The following is a 24,372-nucleotide window of genomic DNA, read 5'->3' as shown; positions in this document are numbered from 1 at the left end:
AATTTTAAAAAGTGCAGGGAGGCCAGCAGAACTGACTTTTAAATAGAGACCTGCAACCTCTATGGGATCTGACCTCATGCATCAGGGTGAGGTTGGGTGGGTGTAGGGGAGCCTGCCTTGACAATAAATGGCCACGTCTCCCTTTAACACGTGCGGATCTCTAACAAGCAAAACCCAGGCCTGTCTCAAGTCTGGTGCACATAAGCATGCAGGCAAGGTCATGGGAGAAGCTGTGAGAGGAAGGAATGTTTTGCATAACAATGCAGATGAAGCATGGTACGTGAGACTATGTCAAGAACACATGGCAAGCAATCTTGTACAGGTACTTCTGTTTCTGATAACCACAAATTACAGATGCAGCCATACAACTGTCAACTATGCACATAGCAGCAACATCCTGAGTGACAGGATGTACTCCAGATAGGGTATTGGGCATGTTCCATATCCTACACAATACGTAATCAATTGGTAAATATTATTAGAACAACCAAGTCTCGCTTTGCTATAAAATGGGCTTAGTAAGAACAATCCGTGGGAGGGAATGAGCAGGATTGACCCACAGGTACTGCTCGATGTAACTAGAAGTAAATAGGCCCTTCACACCGGTGATCCAGTGCATGGTGTTCCAATGCATGGGAAGAAAAGGAACCCTGACCTCTTGCCTGCTACTGTAGGTAGCATACGGGTGAAGTGTAAGTGAACTAGTCTTTATTATTGTATTATAGTAGCTCTTTTATTAATTGCTTTTGCATTGCTTTGCACTATATTCTTGCTTTAGAATGTATGGCATTTAAGGTTTAAATTGTGTAGTAATTGTTTTTAAGGCTTGTAAAACTTAAACAACTGTCATAACTGCTTAAAGCTTGCAATAAATAAGAAAGTGGTTAAGTATCCCTGGAGTGTCCTGGTTTCTCTTGGATCTAAAATAAATCGTATCACATCACAGTGGGAAAACAACTGGACTCCCCTGGGCTCAGATCAGGTCAGCTCTCCTCCACAGAGTCAGCACAACCGTGACTGCCTACTCCAGCCAGCCACCACCTCCTTGCTGCATAGCATGCACTGTGGAGTGAGGATGCTTAGGAGTCAGTGTTTCTTACCCTGCAGCACGTACATTGCACAGCAGGGGGCAGTATCAGAGACCTAAAATTTAGACTTTAACATCAGGAAAAATGCCCCAGCTATAAGACATCTATCAGGTTATTACATCGTCTTCATTGGAAAGTGGTGGAAACCCAGTCACTAGGAGCTTTTAAAATTTGTTTGGCCCAAAAAAATGAAAAAGGCACTGCTGGGAAATTGGATGATCCAACAAGCCTTTCACATCTGTCTCCTGTGAGTCTATAACTCTGAATTCAGGCAGCTGAAGGTGTGAACTGCCTGCTAAGGTCATAAAGCACTTTGGAATGTTCAAAGCCAATGGTTGGCTACACATTCCAGTGGTTGTGCTTTTAAAGGATGCTGCTGCAAACTGCTATTATTACTGCTCTAGTGGGGAGAGGCTCTGCCTCTTTCCATTCATTTGTAAATGTAAGGAGGATTTTTAATTGAAAATCATAATTGATAACTTATGAATACAAGCGCCCCACACTATTCAAGCGAGCCAGAAATGAACTGCTTGTCTTGGCTTCCTGGTACTTGAAACTAAAATGCCTTCTGTGTTGACCCTTAATAGAGAAATGGACTTTGCTGGATGCGAGTATTAATAAAAGAAAAAGGGGTTTGGATTATTTAAGAACCCTTCAGAGCTATATCCCAATCATATGTCATTATAATTAAGAAGTGTTGTCTTGGGTTTAGAGCAGAGAGTCAGTTCACATGGGTTTTATTCACCATTCTTCTACTAACTCACTATGTGGTGTTGAGCAAGTTATTTAATTCCCCATGACACAGCCCATCAGTAAATGGGGATGTTTATCACTCTCCCAAAGGTGCTGTAAAACCTAATTCATGCGTAAGTAGGTAAGTGCTTTGAGGTTTTTGGATGAAGATGCTAAAGGAGGACAAACTACTGCTATAAGAGATTATAGATACCCGTACAGTGCACTTTTATAATCTACAGCCCATGTACTCCAGTGTGTACAAAAGGACAGTGCTCCTCTGAGTGTCTCTTTATTATATCATCCTGATCTGTAACAGAATTTTGCATGATGAGTTTTGCATGAAGACAGAAGGGTAAATACTGCTTACACTGAAGGTGGGCTGAGCCAAGTTCTGTATTGAATTACTTCCATGAAGTCAAACAGAATTTGGAGTGGAAACATGGAAAACAGATGTGATTTGATGAAACTGCCCTACCTCATCCTGCTGAAGTTTTTCTAGCAGAACAGTCACAACGACAGCCAGTTTGGTCTCAGCTATCTTGACAATCTGAAGGGCAATAGAGGCCTTATCTTGATCGTCCATATGGTCCAGGAGGAAAACAACCTCGCTGTAAACAGCTGAAATTAAAGGAAAGGATTCTGCTGGTTATCATTGATGTTGGGATTCAGGGCTTGTGTCTTTAATTCACTATCTAGTAAAGACTCTGTAGGAGACCAGACATGGTGATAAGTGGACCTGGGAATCATGCAAATCCTTTTCTTCCCTCATGGTGACCATGTCTGTTTGCAGAGCTATTGTGGGGGGACGGATTATAATAAGGAAAAGCTGCTCCTTTTAAATAAGATCCCCACATAAAATCATCTTTTCCACCTTTACTATTAATTTAGGCATTTTGATAGCACACAGAATAATTTAGAGCCAAGATTTTTAAAACTGGGTGCCTAAACTAAAACTCCTCAATCCATATTAACACGCCTACATCCTGATTCAACAAATTAATCACATGCCTAACTCAATGCCAACAAATAAATCTAAAGTTAAACACATGCTGAAGTGTTTTGCTTAGTCAGGGTGTCATTTCCAAAAGTGCTGAGCACCCAGAATTACCTATGGATGGTGCAAAGAACTTCTAGGGGTTCAGTATCTCTTGAAAATCAAGCCACTTTTTAAAGACCCCACTGTATGAATTTAGAAGTCAAACTTTATGCACTCTGTTTTGAAAAAAGGCTTCAGTTTTATTTTATGGTAATTTAAATACTTGCAGAGAAGACACATGGAATAGGTATTTGTCCAGTTGCCTCTAGAGACCCTAAAAGATTTTCCCCCAATGCACAACATAAGAACATAAGAACGGCCGTACTGGGTCAGACCAAAGGTCCATCTAGCCCAGTATCCTGTCTGCCGACAGTGGCCAGCACCAGGTGCCCCAGAGAGGGTGGACAGAAGACAATTATCAAGCGATTTATCTCCTGCCATCCCTCTCCAGCCTCTGACAAACACAGGCCAAGGACACCATTTTATCCCCTGGCTAATAGCCTTTTATGGACCTAACCTCCATGAAATTATCTAGCTAGGTGTTTTCCATGGGTAGGGTGATTGCCCCATACCTTTATGTGAAGCCTCAGAGATTAAGTCTTGGTAAGTCTTGCTCACATAGTCAGGATCAGTGTTACCCGTAAACTGAGCACTTGGGTGGCAGACATGTGTTTCTAATGGTTGTACACATCCGTACATGCCTCAATGCACATAAAATGTATTCTACACGTAGAATTGGAGAGAACATTGGTCAGGATGCAATTGATCTCCAGATTTGAGGGTGGGGAGGAATCTTCCCTGGGTCAGACTAGCAGGGATTATTGTTTGGGAGGTTGGGAATTTGTCTTCTTCGGGAGTATGGGGCACTGATCAACCACCAGGATCATCAGGGCATTTCTGACCTAATCATTTCTCTACCATTGCAAAGGCCTCAGGCATTGGTAGCATTTCAGTTTCTCCTATCCTCTGTCTGCAGCACACAGCATCTTGGTCTCCTAGGCCGTGGGCACATCTACACAGCAGGGCTAAAGCAGAAATAAGCTACACAACTTGAGCTATCAATTGTGCAGCTTAAGTTGAAATAGTTTATTTCGGCTTTTGGCGCTGTCTACACATAAAATGTGGGTTATAGGAGTCAGAGAAAGAAGTCCTCCAGCTTGACATTATTTGACATTATGTTGAAATAATGGCTTGCTGTGTAGATGCGGACTATGTTATTTTGCAATAACATCAGTTATTCCAAATTAACACTGCTGTGTTGACATACCCTTCAAGAGTGACAATTTTTAGTCCAAGGGTACGTCTACACTACAGCGCTAGTTCGAACTAACTTAGTTCGAATTAGTTAATTCGAACTAAGCTAGTTCGAACTAACGCATCTAGAACTAAAAACTAGTTCGAACTAGCGTTTTGCTAGTTCGAACTAGTAAGTCCACATTGAGTGGACTCTGAACAGGGCTTAAGGATGGCCGGAAGCAGTGCCGGCAGGGCATAAAAGGAGGACTTAGAGCGTGGAGATACTGTCTCAGGCTAGCCGAGGGCTGCGCTTAAAGGGTCCCGACCCCCACCCCGGACACACAGTTCTAAGGGGTGCCCCGCTTGCAAAGAAGTTCTGGCTTGGAGTGCCCTGAGTGCCCACACTGGGCACATCACACCACTCGGCCATCAGCCCGGCTGCACTTGCCGCAGGCTGCCATCTGGGGAGAGGGAGTAATTGGGGGGCTGCAGGAGAGCTTCCACCCCCAGAAGCCCACAGAGCCAGCCCAGTCCTCCCCATCGGGGGCTCGTGCCCCATTCCTCCCTCACCTTCTTCCACTTGCCCTTCCCTAGCCCCCCTTCTTATTGATGTACAAAATAAAGCTAATGTTTCTTCCAACATTGACTCTGTCTTTATTGAAAAAAACTGGGGGAGACTGGGAAAAGGAGGTGGGAGAGGGGAAGAGAAAGGCTGGGAGAGGGGAGGGCAACTAACATGATCAGGGGTTGGGAACAGGTCCCAGATGAAGAGAGGCTACAGAGACTGGGACTGTTCAGCTTAGAAAAGAGGAGACGGAGGGGGGACAGGATAGAGGTCTCTAAAAGCAGGGGTTGGGTGGAGAGGGTGCATTCAGAAAAGTTCTTCATGAGTTCCCATAAAGAAGGACTAGAGGACACCAAAGGAAAGGAATGGGTAGCAGGCTTGAAACTAGTAAGAGAAAGTTGTTCTTCTTCCCAAAGCAAATAGTTAACCTGTGGAACTCCTTGCTGCAGGAGGCTGTGAAGGCTAGAACTAGAACAGAGTTTAAAGGGAAGTGAGATCAAGTGATGGAGGTTGGGTCCATGGAGTCCTATTAGCCAGAGGGTAGGAGTGGTGTCCCTGCCCAAAGTTTGTGGAAGGCTGGAGAGGGATGGCACGAGACAAATGGCTTGGTCATTGTCTTCGGTCCATCCCCTCCAGGGTCCCTAGGGTTGGCCGCTGTTGGCAGAGAGGCTACTGGGCTAGATGGACCTTTGGTCTGACCCAGGACGGCCATTGTAAGCTCAGGGCTCAGGGTCGGGGGTCTCAGTGGACCCCCTTGATTTTCATGCACACCTGCTCCTGGGTGGCCAGGCTGGCAGCTCTCCTGCCCTAGACGGCCACTTTCCTGTGCCTAGTGCGGAGATCGTGGACGAGGTCCACGATGTCCGCACTAGCCCAGGAAGGTGCCCGCCTCTTGCGGTCCAGGGCAAGCTCCCGGGAGCCGCCAGCCTGGTCCCGGCAAGAGGGGGTGGGCTGGGAGGCATCGGGTGGGTGGCTCTGTGCCGTGCCAGGTGCAGGGTCTGCTAGCTGGGTGCTGGCAGGCTTGCACCTGGCACGGGCACCGTAGCCAGCCCGTGCCCCTTTAAGGGGTCCGGGGCCGGGAGGGGGGCATAGAGTTTCCCTGGTGTTGGCCAGAGTGGCCACCAGGGAAACCTGGGGAGGGCTAGCCTCCCACTAGTTCGAACTAAAGGGCTACACAGCCCTTAGTTCGAACTAGCTAGTTCGAACTAGGCGTTAGTCCTCGTAAAATGAGGTTTTCCTAGTTCGAACTAAGCGCTCCGCTAGTTCGATTCAAATTCGAACTAGCGGAGCGCTAGTGTAGCGCATAGGAAAGTTAGTTCGAACTAACGTCCGTTAGTTCGAACTAACTTTCTAGTGTAGACATACCCCAAGACAAGTTTTGGTTTCAGCATAGGGTTGCTAGGTGAAACGTAATGGTTTGTGACATACAGAAGATTAAAGTACATGATCTAATGACCTACCAGCCTTAAACTCGATGAAACTGTGAAATAGTTGATGTATTAATAAAATCAGGATTTTATCTCCCATGTGTCTCTCAGCAGAAATTCTCCTGGAGACTTAATATTTAACAAGAAATCTGAAATGCCATATTTATCTGTCTCCATTGTAACAGCATTCCAAGGCATGGAGGAGGAATTGATCAGAATTTACCCTTCCCATGAAAGATTGCTCAAGATTAGGCGATTACCCATCCTTACCCTTCGATTCCAACACCCAGATGCAGATGGAATCAGAACTGTAACTTACATTGCCCATACAGTTGCAATAGTAATGGTGAAGGATTAAGAGCACTAGTGTTGCTAAGAAACGCTTTGTTATCCTCCATTTAATATGCTAGCTATCCACTTAATATCTTAAGTAGACAGCAGGTACATCTAGACTGCAGAGTTTTTCCAGGATACCAGAGATATCCCAGAAAAGCTCTGCCACGTCCAAGGAATGCGTCTGCTTTTCCAAAAAAATATTGGAAAAGCAGACATGTTTTTTCAGCATCTCAGTAAACCTCGTTCTACGAGGAAGAAGGGATGTTCTGAAAGAGGCTTTTTTTTCTGACATTTGGCCCAGTGTAGACGGGCCAACTGTCAGAAAAGCCTCTTTCAAAAGAAAAGTGATAGAACTTTGTAGTCTAGACACAGTCAGCTAGAAGAGAAGTCCTTCTGTGTTTTCTCTTCTAATTTCTCCCATCTCTGATGCTTTGCACCACTGGATTTTGGCTCCAAGGATGCAGAAGTCATAAAATAAGGACCCATATTAACAACATAAAACAACTGGAGAAAGGAAAGAAGACCTTCCCCATAAGATCCAATAGTGACACAGGTTGTCAGGAAAGTTTCCAGGTTCAGAGGCTGTAGGCCAGTCCTTCAACTCAAGTCAATTAAAAGGGAAGTCAGTAGAGGCTCACTGGATTTACAGCAGCTAATGATCTGGTCATAGAAATGGAGAATATTACACGTTTCTATGCACCCATGCTCTTGAATGTGTATGTGTGGCTACAGGTTGGATATAAAAAATACAATAGTGACCCTTACCTCTATCAATTACCTCCTGTTCACTCACAAATGTATTCATGGTTTAGTCTTTCCTCAACACCTTCTCTCAATCCTTTCTCCAACTAGCTCCAGTACTGAGAGATAGATGGCCTCTCAGTCTGTCAACCAGAACTTCCAGTTAAACTTACACAAGCACTATTGTGACATCCTTGTGACCAAAGCAAATTCCATAAACTGTTGATGACCAGGTAGGCACACAGGGACTCTGTCACTTTGATGGAGAGAACTATGGTTAAGATGACCTGTCACCTGTCTATGACTTTTACTAAAAATTGCCCTAAATAAATTTTAGGTGCTGGGGAAAGGCAGCACTCCAGCAGACTCCACCGCTCTGAGAGCAGGCTAGGGTGCCACTACTACTTCCACTCCCGGTGGGTGAACTGCCCAGGGTACCCTGACTGCTCTCCAACCAATGCTCCAGCACAGCATCTGGCCCCAGGGATGCCCTGAGATGTACCACGCCAACTACTGTGGAAGTCACAAAGGTCCCAGAAAGTCACAGAATCCATGATTTCTGTGATAGAAATGTAGCCGTGTTAGTCTCGTGTAGCTGAAACAAAAAACAGGACTATGTAGAACTTTAAAGACTAACAAGATGGTTTATTAGGTGATGAGCTTTCGTGGGCCAGACCCACTTCCTCAGATCAAATAGTGGAAGAAAATTGGCACAACCGTATATACCAAAGGGATACAATCAAAAAAATGAACACATGAAATTTGATTTGTCCTTTTCATATGTGTTCATTTTTTTTGATGGTATCCTTTGGTATATATGGTTGTGTCAATTTTCTTCCACTATTTGATCTGAGGAAGTGGGTCTGGCCCACGGAAGCTCATCACCTAATAAACCATCTTGTTAGTCTTTAAAGTGCTACACAGTCCTGTTTTTTGTTTCATGATTTCTGTGACCTCCATGAATGATTCACAGCCTTATTCATAATCACTTTCTCCCAAATAGGCCTCTACCTACAGGTTCACAACCATCTCCTCCCTGTTGGTCAGAATCAATTCTTAAATGCCTATGCCCTGGGTTACTTCCTTCAGTTTCTGAAACAAAGCATTGTCCCCATGACATTCCAAGAACTTAGTGGATATTTTGTGTTTTATCATATTACTTTTCCCACTGATGCCTAGGTAGGTAAAGTCCCTCATTACTATAAGGGTCTGGATATTTGTTTTATTTGTTCTAGAAATGCCTCATCTCCCTCCTCCTCCTGGTTTGGATGTGTTTTCCCCACTTCGTCTTTACCCAGAGACTTTCAGCTGGTCTGCCTCGTGCCTCTTTCTGGAACTCAGAACAAGTGTACAATACAACACCACCTCCCTTTTATTCCTACATGCTCTTCCTGAACAAGATGTACCCCTCTATGCCAATACTGCAGTTATGAGATTTATCCCATCAAGTATCTGAGATGCCACTTAAGCTCAGTTATGACTTGTCTATTAGTACTCCCAATTCTGACTGCTTATTCCTGTTATTCCTTGAATTTGTGAGTAGACGTCTAAAGCAGTGACACTCAAAATGGTCCATGAAACCACTTTGAGAAAACTGCTAACTGGCTACACTGGTGTGTTTATTTACTGGTGCCGCAGCCACAAAGCCTCGTGGCTCCCATTGGATCCGACTTGCTGTTTGCAGCCAAAGGGAGCCATGGGAAGCAGCAGCCACAGCTCCTTTTGCTATGACTGGCTAACCAGAGCCAAAGGGACCTGCAAGGCTCCGTGGCCTCAGTGCTGGTAAATTGTAGGGTAAACTGAGGCAGCCCTAAATGTGCTAGTAGGCCTCTAAACAGCATAACTCCATTCTAGGATTAAGGCCTGGGAACACCACAGTCAGGATAAGAACTGCAGACAGTGAAAGACCCTGGGCACCATAGCAACCACGTTCTAAAACACTCGAACTGGGTCTCAGTTGGTAACGTAACACATTTTGCTTGAGATAACATTCATAAAATTTGCTTAAACTGTCTTGCTTCACTCCTAGATAATAAGCCTGAGAACCAAGTGCTGCACCAACTCAAGGCCATACCCGCCTCCTATAGCAACATCATCATCTATGGAGACTAAAATGTTATTACTGTTTTGCTGACATGTTTTGGCATTTGAACAATAACCACCTGTATATTAATTAACGAGCTGTTACTTTGCAATGGGTGGAGATATTATGTAATCTTGAGTAGTTCTATTGGCTTATGTGCTCATTTCGTCTTGCTGCTAGACCTATCAAATCATTTTTCCTCCGTCCTCCTGCTGACTATATAATCTATTGTATTGTGTTAATTAACCAGTGTTCACCAGGGTAACCCCTGCGTGTCACTCCATCAGCTGATGTATAATAAATCCTCTGCTTGTTTTCACCTGCATCCAGAGTGTCCTGGCTTATTTCCAACATAAATAAACACACCGGCGCGGCCAGTTAGCAACTTTCTCAAAGTGGTTTCACGGATCACTTTGAGAAACACTGATCTAAGGGATTGATCAAATTCCCCCCAGGAATTTCCCTCTTGTTGCTCCTGTAATTCTACTCTAATTTTCCATATCTGATTCTCCCCAAAGAACTAGTCCTCTATTAAAGATACCTTTTGAACCTAGTTGCCTTTTGTCACCTGCCCCTACTCAACTTAGTTTAAAGCCCTTCTAATAAGATTGGTGAGTCACTGCATTAAGATGTCCTTCCCTTTTGTGGTCAGATCGACCCCATCTCTTCCCAGCAAACCTCCTTCCTGCAACAGTACGCCATGACTAAGGAAGTCAAAACCTCCCATCCATCCATCTTCATCACACTATTATGTGGACATGCTTACCATTTAGTGTAAAAAGCAGAAAAAACACTCAGTGCAGGAAACAAGGGGACTGAAACTGAAGCTGTCAAGTTCACATGCTTCCATTTTCACTAACTGATACATCTGGATCTCTCAAGCTAGTGGGGATGTCCAAGGCAGAAAAATATTTCTGTAGATCAGCATGTGATTATTTGTATTGCGGTACTGCCTCATAGTCCCAGTCATAGGCCAGAATCTCATTGCCTTAGGACCTGTACAAACTCAGAATAAGATGGTCCTTAACTGTCATTAAGTAATATTTATTCACAGCACAACAGAGAAGATAATTAAGCAAGAAGATAAGCCTACTTTGACCAGGTACCAACATGAAACTAGTGTAATAATACTACATATTTAGGAAACTTTCTCCCTGATTCAGGGTCTGTTGTGGCTAAGCCCCAGTTCCATACCATTGTGCAAACTGGGGTCTTATACAACTGCACTAGATAGAAAGTGTACAGCAGTACAGTTCAAGAGTACTCCATATTTAATACATGCACAGGAGGTCACTTCCACAAGAAGCTAAGGGCATGGTCATCACAGAGAGACTTCCTGTCTCTGCTAGTTTTATGCATCCCTCACTGTCTACGCCTGCTCCATAAGTTCAGGCCTTTCAAAAACACAGCATCATGTACAGGTAACTGTAACAATGCTTGTTCGTTGTATCTGTTCACATGAGAGCAAGGCATCCAATATCAGTCCACTATGGGTGGATCAGCAATAGGAATAATGTTTGTGCATGTGACAAATAACCCCAGGACCACAGAACAGATTAAGGACACCAATGTGTGTAGCAAAGTCATCACAAACACCGTGCAGACGTCAGGGAACTCATAAGTTAGCATATAACCTTCATTCCGATCTTGGTGCAATAGTATATCCTCAAAAGGAAACTTTACTTATTACTTGGTTGTATTTTACTTATCAGTTGGTTGTATTTTACAAGATAAAAAGCTGAATCGTTGGTTGAATGTTAGTTTATTTGCCCCAGGGCCAGATTTTTACAAAAACAAGTCATGTGCACATACACAACTAAGAGTTCTGCAGCAACGCACACTGTCCTGCAGCAAGTAGTAGTGGGATCCTGCCCTTAGCAAGTCCTGGGCTTACAATTCACATGCTTATCTCACTAATAGGTATCAATTGATCAGCCTGTACTGAATATGGCTTGACAATTTGCCATCACTCAAAACACATTACAGTCAGAGAGGATGATAAATATACCATTTATTCACCATTATGTACAAAGTCCAACATGTCCAAGGAGGCAAGAAAACAAAACTGGTGAATAAAGAAAAAACATTACAGCCTCTCTCCGACTTACAGACCAAACACTTGGCTGTAACTCGATCAGTTTGTAACTTGGACCCCATTGAGTTACACGTGACCACGCTGTTTGTAAGCGCGGGTCACATTCGTAACACGGGGACCGCCTTTACGACTGCTCCATGGGAGCTTTGGTTGTAAGTGCGAACGGTCGTAACTCGACCATTTGCAACTCGGGGAGCAGCTGTACTGCAAAAAATAGACTGATAGCAAGAAGCTTTTGTACAATGTGCAGTAAGATGCACACCTTAATCCCGCTCAGCGTTTGACTGACTCTAATTCAACCTAAGTTTTGTCAGAGTAGGGTATGAGGCCCAGATCTTCAAAGGTATTTAGACTAATTTCCATTGAAACCAATGGGAGCCAGGAATCTCAATACCTGGGAGGATCTGAGCAAGGACGGCAGAATTTGATGCAACAACAATATGCATTTCTAGAGAGATTTTCCTTTTTAAATAATTTTACTAACTCTCTGATTCAAATATAAGCCATTATTAGCCAATAATTATATTTTTTCTATCCCTATTAGAGCACAGACAAATAGGAGAGTGGAAATAACATGATTTATTTAAAAGATTTTAACCAGGTTCTTTCATGGAAAAAAATTAAAGATCCAGCATTGTACAGATCACTCTGCTGAGATGGGAGCCAAATGACTTAAAGCAGAATTCCAATATTACTTCTCTTTTTTGAAAGTTTTCTCACAAACTCCTCAAAATATCTGCCTCCACCTAGTGGTGTGGGTTTGTTATTTATATTCCCTGTTGTAGAAATACATCAAATTATACTCCGCATGATTCTATGATTCTATCTGTAGGGACAGGGACAGGGATAATCCTGGGAAGAGGCTCTTTTTTCCTTCACTACTCTATAGAGGTTCTTATACTGCTTGTTGTCAGCAAGACATGAGAAGTCATTCTTCCACTCTACTCTGCGCTGGTTAGGCCTCAGTTGGAGTATTGTGTCCAGTTCTGGGCACCACATTTCAAGAAAGATGTGGAGAAACTGGAGAGGGTCCAGAGAAGAGCAACAAGAATGATTAAAGGTCTAGAGAACATGACCTATGAAGGAAAGCTGAAACAATTGGGTTTGTTTAGTTTAGAAAAGAGAAGACTGAGGGGGAACATGATAGCCGTTTTCAGGTATCTAAAAGGGTGTCATAAGGAGGAGGGAGAAAACTTGTTCATCTTGGCCTCTGAGGATAGAACAAGAAGCAATGGGATTAAACTGCAGCAAGGGAGATTTAGGTTGGACATTAGGAAAAAGTTCCTAACTATCAGGGTAGTCAAACACTAGGGCTGTGTCTAGAATGCATCCTTTTTCCGTAAAAGGGATGCAAATTAGACACATCGCAATTGCAAATGAGGTGGGGATTTAAATCCCCCCTGCTTCATTTGCATAAACATAGCTGCTGCTTTTTTCCGGCTCGGAGCTTTGCCGGAAAAAAGCGCCAGTCTAGACGCGGATCTTTCGGAAAATAAAGCCTTTTCCAAAAGATCCCTTATGCCTCTTAAAAAAAGGAATAAGGGATCTTACGGAAAAGGCTTTATTTTCCGAAAGATCCCCGTCTAGACTGGCGCTTTTTCCGGCAAAGCTCCGAGCCAGAAAAAAGCGGCAGCCATGTTTATGCAAATGAAGCGGGGGTATTTAAATCCTCGCTTCATTTGCAATTGCAATGTGTCTAATTTGCATCCCTTTTACAGAAAAAGGATGCAGTCTAGACACAGCCTGGAAGAAATTGCCCAGGGAGGTTGTGGAATCCCCATCTCTGGAGATATTTAAGAGTAGGTTAAATGAATGTCTATCAGGGATGGTCTAGACAGTATTTGGTCTTTCCATGAGGGTAGGGGCCTGGATTCGATGACCTCTCGCGGTCCCTTCCAGTCCTAGTATTCTACGATTCTATGATTCTTTTCGTCCATAAACATTTTTACAGACAAAGGGAACGTGATGCAATTGACCTGGCCTTGGGATCCCCTCCTGGAGGCCCTATGGTCTGACCATACCCTAGAGACACAATAGAAAAGTCCTCCAGACAGACTGGAGTGGCTGTGGGAGAAGCAACCAATCAGGGCCAGGAAAGTCCTATCAAAGCAGAGGAAAGACCAGTATCAGTCAGTGTCTCTGGAGGCCACAAGGTATGCAGAACCAGGAGACAGGCTGCCTGAGAGAGTGGCAGCACTGCAGACAGCTCCTTGGCTATGTCTAGACTGCAGGCTTCTTTCGAAAGAGCCTCTTTCGAAAGAGCGTGTCTAGACTACAATACGCGGATCGAAAAATCGATCCGCTTTTTCGAAAAAGAGCATCCAGACTGCTGGACGCTCTTTCGAAATTGAAAGCCACCCGGAACTGCTTCTGCCAGGGCATGGGGGCAGCATTTCCTTCCGGGTGCTGCCTGCCTGCCCTTTGCAGAGACGCGTGGTGAGAGGGACACTCCTGAACACCCGTTGCTCTGCTCCTGCAGCTGCCTTTGCTGTCCCTCGAGGAAGTAAGCAAGGCATTGCAGTGCTGCTTTGGAGTGCTCAGCTTCCTGGGACACCCCAGCAGCTTTTTTCTTTTGAGGTTTTTCGCTTTGAGACCCTTTTTTTTGGCATGGAGCCAGAGCTGCCCCTGGGCAGGCGATGGCCCCACACCACCATACTGCAGCTGTTGCTGCATCTGCATGACACTGTCATGAGGCTACTTCCCGAGCTTGACCCAGACCAGAGGTACGAGGGGCTCCTCCGTCAAGCAGCCGCACTGCCCTTGACTCCAAACTTTTTCGTGGACAGGCGTGTTTGGAGGTTTGACACCAGCTCTGACTGGTGGGACCGGCTCGTGATGGAGATCTGGGATGACCGAGACTGGCTACGCAACTTCCGGATGCGAAAGACCACTTTCCAGGAGCTGTGTACCTGGCTCGCCCCTGCTCTGCAACGGCAAGACACCCACCTGCGGCCCGCCATCCCCCTGGAAAAGAGGATCGCCATTGCCCTCTGGAAGCTGGCAACCCCCGACAGCTACCGCTCCGTGGGACACCAATTTGGCGTGGGCAGGTCTACCGTAGGATCCATCCTGATGGAGGTAAGTCATTGTCTGGGGACAGTCACAGTTTGGGGTGGGGGGAAGGGAGACTGTCAGGAAGTGGAGATGATTGGACTGAAGTGGAGATGAACGTAGGAGATAGCTGTGTAGAGAGTCTCTGGGTTAAGCTAAAAGGGGTAAAAAACGAGGGTGATATCATGCTAGGAGTCTACTACAGGCCACCTAGCCAGGTGGAAGAGGTAGATGAGGCCTTTTTTAAACAATTAACAAAACTATCCAAAGCCCAAGATTTGGTGGTGATGGGGGACTTCAACTATCCAGACATATGTTGGGTAACTAACACAGCAAGGCACAGGCTATCCAATAAGTTTCTGGACTGCATTGGAGACAACTTTCTGTTTCAGAAGGTTGAAAAAGCTACCAGAGGAGAAGCTGTTCTGGATTTGGTTTTAACAAATAGGGAGGAACTAGTTGAGAACTTGAAAGTGGAAGACAGTATAGGGGACAGTGATCACGAAATAATAGAGTTCATGATCTTAAGGAAAGGCAGAAGGGGGACCAGCACAATTGAGGTTATGGATTTCAGGAAGGCAGATTTTGATAAGCTCAGAGAACTTGTAGGTAAGGTCCCATGGGAAGCAAGACTGAAGGGAAAAACAACTGAGGAGAGTTGGAAGTATTTCAAAGGGATGTTGTTAAGGGCCCAAAAGCAAACAATTCCGCTGTGTAGGAAAGATAGAAAATATGGCAAAAGACCAGCTTGGCTTAACAAGGAGATCTTGCATGATCTCAAAATAAAAAAGGAGTCATATAAAAAATGGAAACTAGGACAACTAACAAAGGATGAATATAGGCAAGCAACACGGGAATGCAGGGGCAAGATTAGAAAGGCAAAGGCACAAAATGAGATCAAACTAGCTACAGGCATAAAGGGAAACAAGAAGACCTTTTATAAATACATTAAAAGCAAGAGGAAGACCAAGGACAGGGTAGGCCCACTGCTTAGCGAGGAGGGAGAAGCAGTAACAGGGAACTTGGAAATGGCGGAGATGCTCAATGACTTCTTTGTTTCGGTCTTCACCGAGAAGTCTGGAGGTGTGCCTAACGTAGTGAATACAAGCAGAGAGAGGGTAAGTTTAGAAGATAGGATACACAAAGAACAAGTTAAAAATCACTTAGGAAAGTTAGATGTCAGCAAGTCACCAGGTCCTGATGAAATGCATCCCAGGATACTCAAGGAGCTGATAGAGGAGGTATCTGAGCCTTTAGCTATGATCTTTGAAAAATCATGGCAGACAGGGGAGATTCCAGAAGACTGGAAAAGGGCAAATATTGTGCCCATCTATAAAAAGGGGAATAAGAACAACCCAGGAAATTATAGACCGGTCAGTTTAACGTCTGTCCCAGGGAAGATAATGGAGCAGGTAATTAAGGAAATCGTATGCAAACACTTGGAAAGTAATAAAGTGATAGGGAATAGCCAGCATGGGTTTGTGAAGAACAAGTCATGCCAAACTAATCTGATAGCTTTCTTTGATAAGATAACGAGCCTTGTGGATAAGGGAGAAGCGGTGGATGTCATATACCTAGACTTTAGTAAGGCATTTGATACGGTCTCGCATGATATTCTTATTGATAAACTAGGCAAATATAACTTAGATAGGGCCACGATAAGGTGGGTGCATAATTGGCTGGATAACCGTAGTCAGAGAGTTGTTGTTAACGGTTCTAAATCCTGCTGGAAAGGGATAACAAGTGGAGTTCCTCAAGGGTCTGTTTTGGGACCCGTACTATTCAATATCTTCATCAATGATGTAGATATTGGGATAGAGAGTACTCTTATTAAGTTTGCAGATGATACCAAACTGGGTGGGGTTGCGACTTCTTTGGAGGATAGGGACATAATTCAAAATGACCTTAGCAAGTTAGAGAAATGGTCAGAGGTAAACAGGATGAGGTTTAATAAAGAGAAATGCAAAGTGCTCCACTTAGGAAGGAACAATCAGTTCCATACATACAAGATGGGAAGCGACTGTCTAGGAAGGAGCTTGGCGGAAAGGGATCTAGGGGTCATAGTGGACCACAAGTTGAATATGAGTCAACAGTGTGATGCTGTTGCAAAAAAAGCAAATATGATTCTAGGTTGTATCAACAGGTGTGTTGTAAGCAAAACTCGTGAAGTCATTCTGCCGCTCTATTCTGGACTAGTTAGGCCTCAGCTGGAGTACTGTGTCCAGTTCTGGGCGCCACATTTCAAGAAAGATGTGGAGAAATTGGAAAGGGTGCAGAGAAGAGCGACAAGAATGATTAAAGGTCTAGAGAACATGACCTATGAAGCCAGGCTTCATGAACTGGGCTTGTTTAGTTTGGAAAAAAGAAGATTAAGGGGGGACATGATAGCGGTTTTCAAATATCTAAAAGGGTGTCACAAGGAGGAAGGCGAAAATTTGTTCCTCTTGGTTTCTGAGGACAGGACAAGGAGTAATGGGCTTAAAGTGCAGCAGGGGAGGTTTAGATTGGACATTAGGAAAAAATTCCTAACTGTCAGGGTGGTCAAATATTGGAATAAATTGCCAAGGGAGGTGGTGGAATCTCCCTCTCTGGAGATATTTAAGAACAGGTTAGATAGACATCTGTCAGGGATGGTGTAGACGGAGCTTGATCCTGCCTTGAGGGCGGGGGACTGGACTCGATGACCTCTCGAGGTCCCTTCCAGTCCTATTATTCTATGATTCTATGATTCTATGAAGGGCCAAGTGGAGTGGGAGTGGGAGGGAGCTCCTCCACTCACCCTGAATTGTTGGGGGGGGGGGTTCTGAGGAGGGGATTCCCGGGTGTTTGAGAGGGAAGGTGGGCGGTGGGTTCTCCTCCTAAGAGATAAGGCACCCCTTCTAACATTTTGTTGTCTGTCTCGTTCTGCAGGTGGTGAGGGCCATCAATTCAGAGCTGCTCAACAGGCTCATCTGTCTACCAGATCTGGACAGCGTCATGGCCGGCTTTGCTGCCCTCGGCTTCCCGAATTGCGGAGGAGCGCTCGATGGGACACACATTGCAATCCGTGCACCGCCCCATCGAGCAGCCCAATTCATCAACAGAAAGGGCTACTTTTCTATGGTCCTCCAGGCCCTGGTCGACCATCGTGGCCAGTTTTCGGACATTTCTGTTGGGTGGTCAGGGCGGGCACACGATGCCCGCATCTTCAGGAACTCGGACCTCTACCGGAGGCTTCAGGAAGGAACATTTTTCCCACATCGTGAGTTTGCGGTTGGGGATGTGCACATGCCGGTGTGCATAGTGGCTGATGCCGCCTATCCCCTGATGCCGTGGCTGATGAAGCCCTACACCGGCCACCTGGATGCGAGCAAGGAGCAGTTTAATGCTCACCTTAACCGGGTTCGCAACCAGGTGGAATGTGCGTTCGGACGTTTAAAAGGCAGATTCCGGTGCTTGCTCACACGCCTCGACATGGGGGAGACCAACATCCCTGAGGTGGTGGCCGCGTGTTGCGTTCTCCATAACCTGGTGGAAAGGAAAGGGGATGCCTTCCTACCAGGGTGGGGTAGAGGTGCTGATGGCCAGGAGAGGCACTTTGCCCAGCCCCGGACAGCTGCCATCCGCCAGGCTCACCGGTCTGCTGTTGGCATCCGGGAGGCCCTCCGGGAGCAATTCTCCAGTGGAGGCCACTGACTCTACTTAGGGGCTTCTGCCTGGGGACTGGGCCCTGGCCCAATAGAAGCTTCCCTCCACAACCCATCTCCTGACCCTGTTTGGACACATCAGTAACACCAGGGTGTGTTGCAAAATAAAATGTTATGTTTAATGTTTGTACATATTCTCCAACAATAGTATAAATGTAGCAAACATAACACATTTTTTTTTCATTTTTGTTGTTGAAAACACTATTTACAATAAAGAAACATTTTGTTGAACCCTTTGTTTGTGCTTTATCTGGGGTGATGGTGGTGCTTGAAACCTGGAGGGGGGAAGGGGACTGGAAACCTGGAGTGGGGAAGGGGACTGGAAACCTGGAGGGGGGAAGGGGATCAGGTTGCATGGTGCTTGCCAGATTTCCCTCTCCTGCCTGGGCCTCGTGTTTGGGGTGCTCCACGGCTACGGGATCGGGTGGTGCACCTGTCGGTTGGCTGGATGGGGTGCTCTTAGGACGTGGAAGCCTGGGGGAGAGGAGGGCCAGGGGGAGAGAGGGGCTGGGGAACTGGGGGGGCTGGGGGAGAGGGAGGTCCAAGGAGGGAAAGGGATGCTGTTGTGGAAGGGGGGTTTGGTGGGGTGGGGTCATGGGGTGCTGGAGGAGCAGGACCAGGCACAGGAGCAGGCAAGCCGCAGACCTCCCTGAGAGTGGCACACAGGGACGTGCGCTGCAGGACCAGCTCGTCCATGAGCCGGTCACGCCAGCGATCCTCTGCCTCCGCCCTCTCTCTGAGGATGGAGTTCAGCTCCTGCACGGCCTCCACGTGCTGCCTGAGGATGTTCGCATAGACACGCCTGTGTCTACGGCTCCCATGTCCCCGAGATGGAGATGGAGGTGGGGCTGGGGTGCTGCGGCCCTCTTCCACGGCTGGTCTGGCTGTGGAGGAAAAGAAGAACACACAATCAGTCCTAAAAACTGGACTCTGTAGCACTTAAAATACTAACAGGATGGTTTATTAGGGGATGAGCTTTCGTGGGCCAGACCCACTTCCTCAGATCAGAGTAACACGGCTACATTTCTATCACAATCAGTCATGTGTGCAACAGCTGTCCAAAAGGGCATGCCCTCTCCCTTGAGACAGGGGAATCAGACATTCTGAAGGTTACACTGTGTGTGTGTGTGTGTGTGACCTGGGCATCAGCCTGAGCATGACAGGTTTCCCTTGTGCATCACCCACTGTGCACCCACCTACCTCCCCTCCCCCCCCCCCGGGTGTTACACAACCTCACTGCACTCACTTGCTGCTTCCTCTCCTGCGCCAGATGATGCCTGGGAGGCCTCTGGGGTCTGGGTGACTGGCTCCAGGGTGAGGGTCGCCGTCTCCTCACTGTCCTCCTCCTCTGGGACCATGTCCCCGTCTCCAGACTGCTCTGGGTCCTGCTCGGGAGCGTCCACCATGGGGTCTGCCAATCCAGACTGTACGAACCGCCGTGGTGTGCGTGCTTCTCCACTGCCACCCAGGATCTGGTTCAGCTCGGGGTAGTAGGGGCAGTAGTGGGGGGCTGCCCCAGAACGGGAGCTCTCCTCCCTGGCTTTGATGTACCCCTGGTGCAGCTCTTTTACTTTGGACCGCACCTGGTCCTGGGTGCGGGGGTAGTGGCCCTTCTGGACCAGGGCTTCAGCCACGCGGCCATAAATATCTGCGTTTCGCCGCCGGCTTTTGAGGGCCTGTAAGGCCTCCTCCTCTCCCCAGAGCTCCAGCAGGCTCTTGATCTCTGCGCCAGACCAGGATGGTGCCCGGCGCTTGGAGCCCTTGGCTGGGTCCTCAGAAGCCTCGGTGGAAGGGCCAGGACGGTCTTGGGGCTGGAACATGCTGCAGCAAAGTAGCCATGTGCTCTGGCTCCTTCTCTGCAACAAGTGGCTGTGAGGTGCCTGTCCCTTTAAGGAATGGCTGCAGCCAGGAACCACAGACATGCAACGCATGGCCCAGATTGTCCTCCAGGGCTTCTTCCTGGAGGCCAATACTTTCGAAAAAAAGGGCTCCCCCCGTCCACGCTCACTTACTTTCGACGGATCTCCCTCGAAAAAGGCGTTCTTCCTCGTAGAATTAGGTGTACCGCCGTCGAAAGAAAAGCCGCGTTCTTTCGATTTACTTTCGAAAGAACGCGGCTTGAGTCTGGACGCAGGGGAAGTTCTTTCGAAAAAAGGCTACTTTTTTCGAAAAAAACCCTGAGTCTGGACACAGCTCTTGTGAAGAGCTATTGGCGAGTGCTGGACTGTGATGGGACTTTGAAATAAAGCCCTGAGGTAAGGGCAAAAATGCTGTATTTTGGTGGGGTAGCTCTGGGGACACCACTCTCTTTGAGTGGGGAACAAACTTAAAAGGACATAAGAGAGCTAACCAAGATAGGCTCCGATTAGATGTGTACCCTGGAAGGGGTTTTGATGAGCACACACAATGAGTGAGACTCGGCCAGAGACTGTGTCACCGAAGTCAGACAAGAGAGTGCAGGCACATGTGCTTAGCCAGAAGGGGTACTCAAGAGAGGTGAATGCTGCTCTGTTACAGAGAGCAGTCCAATATTGTCATTAATTCCTGTTCATGGCTTGTTCCTTCATTAAAACCAGTTGTGTCTCTGCATATGATGTCCTTTGTGGACCCCGGGTGAGGTGAAGGGACATGGCTTCACGCATAAGGGGTGTGGCACTTCCTCCCTCCGAGCTACCCAAAGTGTGTGGTGCTCCAGCAGCAATTGATAGGGTCTTGGGCTCTGGCTGCTGCTGCATTAGCAGCAGCCCTTATTGGAAAACTTGAGAGCCCCAAGCCCTCTCTATCCCTTCCCCCAAATCCCACTCCTGCTTCACCCCACTGGGTACTGAGACTAGGGCCAGGACACTCTGCTTCCCAGCCACCACCATAGTGAAGTAGAGCAACCCAGCTGGGAGATGGTGGAGCACAGTAGGCTGTTGGTTGTTCCAGGTCCCACCACTGTGGTGTGTGCTTGGGGGCATGACCTCCTCTGACTGCCCTGTGCTAGATTTTCCCAGATAATTACCTGGGCACCATGGGTCCCATCCATCTGATGGTTGAGGCATCCACTGTGGGGCCTGGACAGCTCGGAGAGGCCTATATAACCGTGTCTCGCATGGGCCAATACAAACTGCCTCCTGTGTTGCATCATTTAATGAAGCATCTCTTGTACACAGGCAAGACTAGGAAGAGCTGACAATTAGGCTTACCATTTTTCCCAACTGGATGGACTGGACGCCATTTACAGCAATAGTGTCCCATCCCTCTGGTCAGGAAAGATGATAACCCTAAGCTGACTCAATGCAATGGTAGCAACGTCAGGTGACAGAACAGTAGCACAAAAGAGTGGCAGGGGAAACTCAAAACAATATTTTTTTTAAAAAAAGAGAAAATTGAAAGTTTCAGCAACAAGACAAAAAACAGGAGAAAATGACTCAAGTGGAGAATTAGGCGGGAGTGAGGGAGTGTCATGTCTTTCTTAGTATACCTGCGGGGCAGGAAACCCTATTCAGACCTAAAGGGCAGACACCAAGTCTAAGGCCCTTATGCCCAGAACCTCAGAGGTATTTCGGCTCTTAGGGTATGTCTACACTGCAGTGTTTTTCCAGAATAACTGCCGTTAGTCCAGAAAAAAATACTTGCGTCCATACTGCTATTGCATTCTTTTGACAAAAAGTTGAAAGAACCAAGGGGTTCTTTCACGAGGAAGACGTCTTTGTCTGAAAGAGCAGAAGAGGGAGTTCTTTTGAAAGAAGAGGCCTCCAGGAAATAGCACAGGTGCCCTGGTGGCCACTCCGTCCAAACTAATCAGAACTCTATAGTCCCTGTCTCCGGCCAGCTCTTAAAGCTGCAGGCACCTGGGACAACACTTGTGGCAGGGGGCTGGCCCAGAGAGCTGCACCTCACTGCGTGGCTGTGACTGCCACACTAATTGGGACCCATGGCCCAGCCACAAGCCTCCTGAGACCTCTCTGGCCCTCACAGGGAGCATGACCAGGGCTCCCAGGACTCAGCCAGAGGCCCGAAGAGGTTTGTGCCATAGTGGTCCGGGGCAGAGATCCTGGCCTTCCTGTAGGTGTGGGGTGAGCAGGAGACCCTGCAGGATCTCGGCTCCCAGTGGCACAACGCCGACATATACGGTCGGATGGCCGAGGCTCGGGCCACAAGAGGCCACCACTTCCAGAACCTCATACAAGTATGGAGGAAAGTGAAGGAGCTCTGCCAGGGCTATGCGAGGGCAAGGGAGCACAGCTCTCTCTCTGGGGCAGGACCCCACTCCTAGCCCTACTACGCTGAGCTCCACCACATCCTGGGGGGTGGTTCAGCCCCTTCCTCCCCCCTGGTGGTGGACTTGGGGCTGGAGATGCTCATCTTTGCCAACCCAGGGCTCCCAGGCCAGGAGGAGGAAGAATCCGACGACGAGCTGGAGGAGGAGGAGGAGACAGCCAGCACAGTCACCCTCACCCTCAAGCCCGTACCCCAGGGCCTGGATGTCTTACACGCATTCTCTGAGGACGGGGAGGAATCATCAGGTGAGTGCTCTGTTTTTCACACACACAGGGCAGGGAAGGCGGGCGCAGAGGGGATGGGATGCAATCGTCGCTTGGTCATCTTGGCCTGGATATTGTGCTACACTCCGTGCATGTGGAACTACATGCAGTGCCAGTCTGCAACATGCAGCCCCAGGAGGCAGCCCCAAAGCACCTCCAGGCAGGGCCAGCCCGAGCCCTTTGGCACCCTGGGCCCAGGCATGCGGCGCCACCCCCAGGCGCAGGGTGCATGCGTGGGCCTGCCCCCCAGGGCGCTCGGCGCATGCGCGAGCTGGTCACGGCCACTGGCGCGCAGCCCGGGGCCGCCCCCAGGGTGCACAGCACATGCGCTGCCCAGCCTGGTCCGGCCAGCGCTGCTGGCACGCACGCTGGGCCGTGCAGGGCCCCGCAGCCATGGGTGGAAGGGTGCTGTTGCCCAGCGCCGCGGGGCCGGCGCTGCGGGATCCGGGCACGTGGCTCCTGATGGCAGCTGTAAGGGACGCCATGCACCCCTTACAGCTGCCATTAGGCGCCCCTCATCGGCTGGCGCCTTGGGCAGCTGCCCGGCTCACCCATGCCTCCATCCGGCCCTGTCCCCAGGGTCCTGTTCACGGGCTCTGGGGAGGCCACACACACATCTGACCCCTGTGGGAGATGCCCTCCCACCACTAACCACTGCTGGAAGCAGGCTGGGGACAAGGGCACACACGTGGCTGCACACAGACTTAGGAGTGCCGCACACGACACACGGGAATGCCTGCACACTTGAGGCACCACCCACTTCCACGGACAGCGCTGGCAGGTGTGCGTGCAGCCCCCATGGAAGAGCAGACTGCTCCAGGCCCCTCTCCTGCCCATGGCATCCCACTGTGGCCGACCACTTCCCTTGCCCTGCCTGTCTGTGGGATGAGGATGGGGGGGAGCAAGAAGCACGGTCTCCTGGGCACCTCAGGGCCTCTGTGAGGCAGGGCCGATGTCCAGGCCACACATAGCCTTGCTCCTGGAACATCCCTGCCCTCTAGCCTGAGGACTCTTGTTCTCAGCTCACAGAGGAGGGCACGGACTCAGGGACAGTGTCTGCATGGATGACTGACCGCCTCTTCCTCTTTATTCTCCACAGCCGGACTAGCATCACTAATGGGCGATCACCGCCAGCTGAGGCAGCCGCCTGACCCTGGGGGAGCTACAAGTGCAGGAGGGTCCAGAGGGACATGATGAGACAGCACGTGGTCATCCTCTAAGGCATGCAACGGATCCTGGCCCAGAAGGACCAGGAGGACGCTCAGGGGCCGTGTCTACATTTGCGAGATTTTGCGCAAAAACTTGCCGCCTGTCTACACTGGCCGCGAGTTCTTGCGCAAGAACTATGATGCGCCCGCTCAGGAATAAGCCCTCTTGAAGAAGTGTTCTTGTGCAAGAGGCCAGTGTAGACAGGCAACATGAATTTCCTGTGCAAGAAATCTCGATGGCTAAAATGGCCATCAGATCTTTCTTGCGCAAGAGAGCGTCTACACCGGCACGGATGCTTTTGCGCAAAAGCACATCTCTTGCACAAAAGTACATGCCAGTGTAGACGCTCTCTTGCACAAATACTTTAATGCAAAAACTCTTGCGTTAAAAGTATTTGTGCAAAATCTTGCCAATGTAGATGTAGCCAGGGTGTGTCTAGACTATAGGGTTTTTTCCAAAAAGTGGCCTTTTTTTGAAAAAACTTCCCCTGCATCTAAACTGCTGCCATGTTCTTTTGAAAGTAAATCGAAAGACCATGGCTGGTTTTTTAACTAT

General features: G+C 48.0%; 1 protein-coding gene across 1 annotated transcript in view; it reads right to left on the bottom strand.

Moving 5' to 3' along the window:
- Positions 1-23,821, bottom strand: part of LOC149523326 (maestro heat-like repeat-containing protein family member 2A) — a 37,924-nt gene extending 14,103 nt beyond the window's left edge. The window contains exon 1 of the mRNA XM_089770422.1: positions 23,775-23,821. Coding sequence (XP_089626548.1) covers positions 23,775-23,821 — 47 coding nt within the window. The remainder of the gene's footprint in view (positions 1-23,774) is intronic.
- Between the last annotated feature and the right edge of the window lie 551 nt (positions 23,822-24,372).

This window comes from Pelodiscus sinensis, chromosome 18 (assembly GCF_052426305.1).
Source record: "Pelodiscus sinensis isolate ZL-2025 chromosome 18, ASM5242630v1, whole genome shotgun sequence".
NCBI classification, from domain to species: domain Eukaryota; kingdom Metazoa; phylum Chordata; order Testudines; family Trionychidae; genus Pelodiscus; species Pelodiscus sinensis.
This window is presented reverse-complemented; position numbering and strand designations above follow the sequence as displayed.